We start from the raw sequence: 2,958 nt of genomic DNA on the forward strand, positions 1-2,958 counted from the left end.
GGGAAAAGAAGGGACAAGGGAGGGAGAAAGAAGGGACAAGGGAGGGAAAAGAAAAGACAAGGGGGGGAAAGAATGGAGTAGAGGACATAGAAAAGAAGGGGAAAGGGAAGAGGAAAAAGAGAAGGGGTAAAGGGAAGGACAAGGGGGTAAGAAAAATGAGAAAAGGGGAAAGAAGAAAGAGAGAGGAGGAAAAAAAAAGGAGAGGGAGAAAGGGACCAGGAAAAGGGGAAAGAAGAAGGGGTGCAAGGAGAAGGGGGGCGGGAAGGGGAGCCGAGGCCCTCAGGAAGAGCAGCGGGAAGAGGGAAGGAGCAGGACGCGGTTTGCCGGGCGGGGTCCGGCCCAGCCCCTCACCTTGTGGTTTTGGTAGGAGGTGACGGCGATGAAGGCGGTCTCCGGGAAGACGTGGGTGCAGAAGGCGGTGTTCTTGGAGCCGAAGCCGTTGTTCTCGTCCGCTTTCACGATGTGAAGCCGGGGCTGGTATTTGTGCATGGAGTTCAGGATGATCTGGGCAAAGGGAGAAGGAGAGAACATCCCGTGGGAATGGAGCTGGGACGGAGCGGCGCAACCCCCGCTGACCGGGGGAGGGGAAGAAGTGGAGAAGAGGGATCTCCTTCCCAAAAATCCTCACCCTTTTCATTGAGGAGGGCTGATTTAGTTGCTGGGGTAGGGGGACGTATCTGTGCATGAACCCCCTCGCTCAAGGAGCCCGTCGGGGCCGGGTGATGCTGTGAAAGGTGGTTCCTTACCCAGCACCCCCAACCCCAGCCTTGGGTTGCTCTACTCTTTCTCCCCACGCCCCCGAGGGGTCCGGAGCTGCTCCCCCAACACGTTTTGACGTCCTGAACCTGTTGCTGGAGGGCTGGGGGAGACATTTCCCCTTTCCAGTCCCTTCACACCCCCCCAAACCTCCCAGCTCACCACCACGGGACATCACAACCCCCACACACCCCAGCGGGGCAAAGAGTCCAGAAAGAGCGAGGGAAGAGGAGGACTGGAGAGATTTGGGGACACATTCCCCCCCCCCCCCGCCCCGTCAGCGACCCGCAGAGGATGCGAGGAAGAGGAGGGTGGCGGAGGTGGGGAGGGGTGACGCGCTGTGTTCAAGATAAAAAGCGGTCCCTGCTCGGTACCGGGTTAATCTCGGGGGAAAATGGGGGGACCGAGGAGGGGGGGAGCGGCGACGGGGGGCCGCTCGGTCACGATAATGACTGCCGGACCCTGGCGACAGCGAGACGCAGCGCGTCCCGCCGCCGCCTTCCCCGTCCCGGGGGTTTAAGCAAATTGCTTTGACATCCAGGAAAGTCGTAGACATCAACGGTGAACGATCTAATGGTTTTTAATTTCATTACAGCGACTCTAATTGAGAGGCTCCTGGCGCAGCTCCTCCTCTGAAGTCCCTTATTGTCCCCTCAGCGTCTTCGGTTTGTTTAGAGGGACTTTTTCCCCACAGCCGCCTGTTCCCAGCGGGGATGCCTGGCCTCGTCCCCCCGGGCCGGATCCCCCCCTTCTCTAGGACTGCTCCCCAAAAGCACCCCGGGGGGTGGGATGGGTCCCCCCTGGCTGAGCTGCTCCCCTCCCTCTTCCCGGAGCGGGTGGAGCGGGGAAGATCCTGATCCCTGGAAAGCACCTCTCGCAAACCGCTTCGCCACTAGTCCAAGGTAAAATTAAAACAAAATTAAAATAAAATCAAAATTATAAAAAGGAAAGGGAAAACAACTCCCCAACTGGAGGTGCAAAGGAAAAGGATGCTCAGCGTTGGGGTGGGCTGGGGACTCGGCTGGCTGCTCTCCCCAGCCCCCCTGCTCACTTCTTAGCGACCACGTGGGCAAGGATTTAATAGCACTAAATTTATCGTTAAAAAGCAAAGGGGAAAAAAAACCAACCTTGGAAAAAAAATGAAACTGAAGTGTTGAAACGAGACTGGAGAAAAATACGCTCTTGGAAAGGGATGGTGGGATCTGGACTCGCATACCCGCTCAATTATATATATATTTCTTTTTATAGATATATATACATATTATTCATACACGCACATATATATTTGCTCAGAGGAACTCGCATCTTTGGAGACCTTCGAAGGAGGGCTGTTCCTGGCTGCAGAATTCACACAAACTTTCACGGCCTCACGAGTCTCACAAAGTTTATGTCCAAGAAGTTCTAGCAGGACTTCAAATTTTTTTTATTGTCTTTAATTATTGTTGCCTTTTCCTTTTTTTTTCTTTTTAAATCGAGGTATCCTCATGGTTTTAGGTCCTATTCCCTCCAATAATTATGCCTGATTGATTATACCTGTTCGGCAAATTCCCAGAGGCAGCGAGCAGATTTTTAACGATCCGAGACTCCCCGTGCGATTAAAACCAGGTAGGGAAATACTCGATTAAGCCGGGCCAGTTTGACCCACTCGCGAGTTCCAGCCCGCGGGGTCTGTAATCAATTCCCACACAGCGTGGTGAAATAACCCGGTTTTAAGGTTTATGCCTCTATTTTCGAGGGTCCTAATCGGGGTTCATCCCAATCAGGGAAGGAAATAACACCCCATCGACACCACGAATTTGGGGGTGGGTGACACTGCCAGGGGTGAGGGGACACTCATGGGTGCTGGACACACCGTAGGGCCCTGGTAACCCTTCTCCCACTCCTGGTACTTACATGTCCGAAGGGATCGAGGTGGTTGTTGGTGAGTTTGAGCTTCTGGAAGGAAACCAGCTGCCTCATCCAGTGGGCACCGGTAGCCGGGGAGTCGGGATGCACGTACAGCCTCCCGGGCATGGCCGGCTCTGCCTTCCCCGTCACCGACCTGCGTGGGGACACAGGACTGAGCTCCGGGCACGTGGGGGCTTCCCTTGGGCTCCTGTTCCCCATCCATCCCCTCCTGGGGTCCCTCCCGTGGGCTCCTGCTCTCCCCATCCACCCCCTCCGGTGGGATCCCTCCCGCGGGCTCCTGCTCTCCCCATCCAT

General features: G+C 55.5%; 1 protein-coding gene across 1 annotated transcript in view; it reads right to left on the minus strand.

Moving 5' to 3' along the window:
- The window catches only part of TBX5 (T-box 5), a 40,151-nt gene that overhangs the window by 29,608 nt on the left and 7,585 nt on the right, over positions 1 to 2,958 (minus strand). The window contains exons 5-6 of the mRNA XM_027696778.1: positions 2,650 to 2,797; positions 352 to 504 (exon numbers count right to left, since the gene is read on the minus strand). Coding sequence (XP_027552579.1) covers positions 352 to 504; positions 2,650 to 2,797 — 301 coding nt within the window. The remainder of the gene's footprint in view (positions 1 to 351; positions 505 to 2,649; positions 2,798 to 2,958) is intronic.

Source organism: Neopelma chrysocephalum, unplaced genomic scaffold, assembly GCF_003984885.1.
Source record: "Neopelma chrysocephalum unplaced genomic scaffold, ASM398488v2 Primary Assembly neopelma1_116, whole genome shotgun sequence".
NCBI lineage: Eukaryota > Metazoa > Chordata > Aves > Passeriformes > Pipridae > Neopelma > Neopelma chrysocephalum.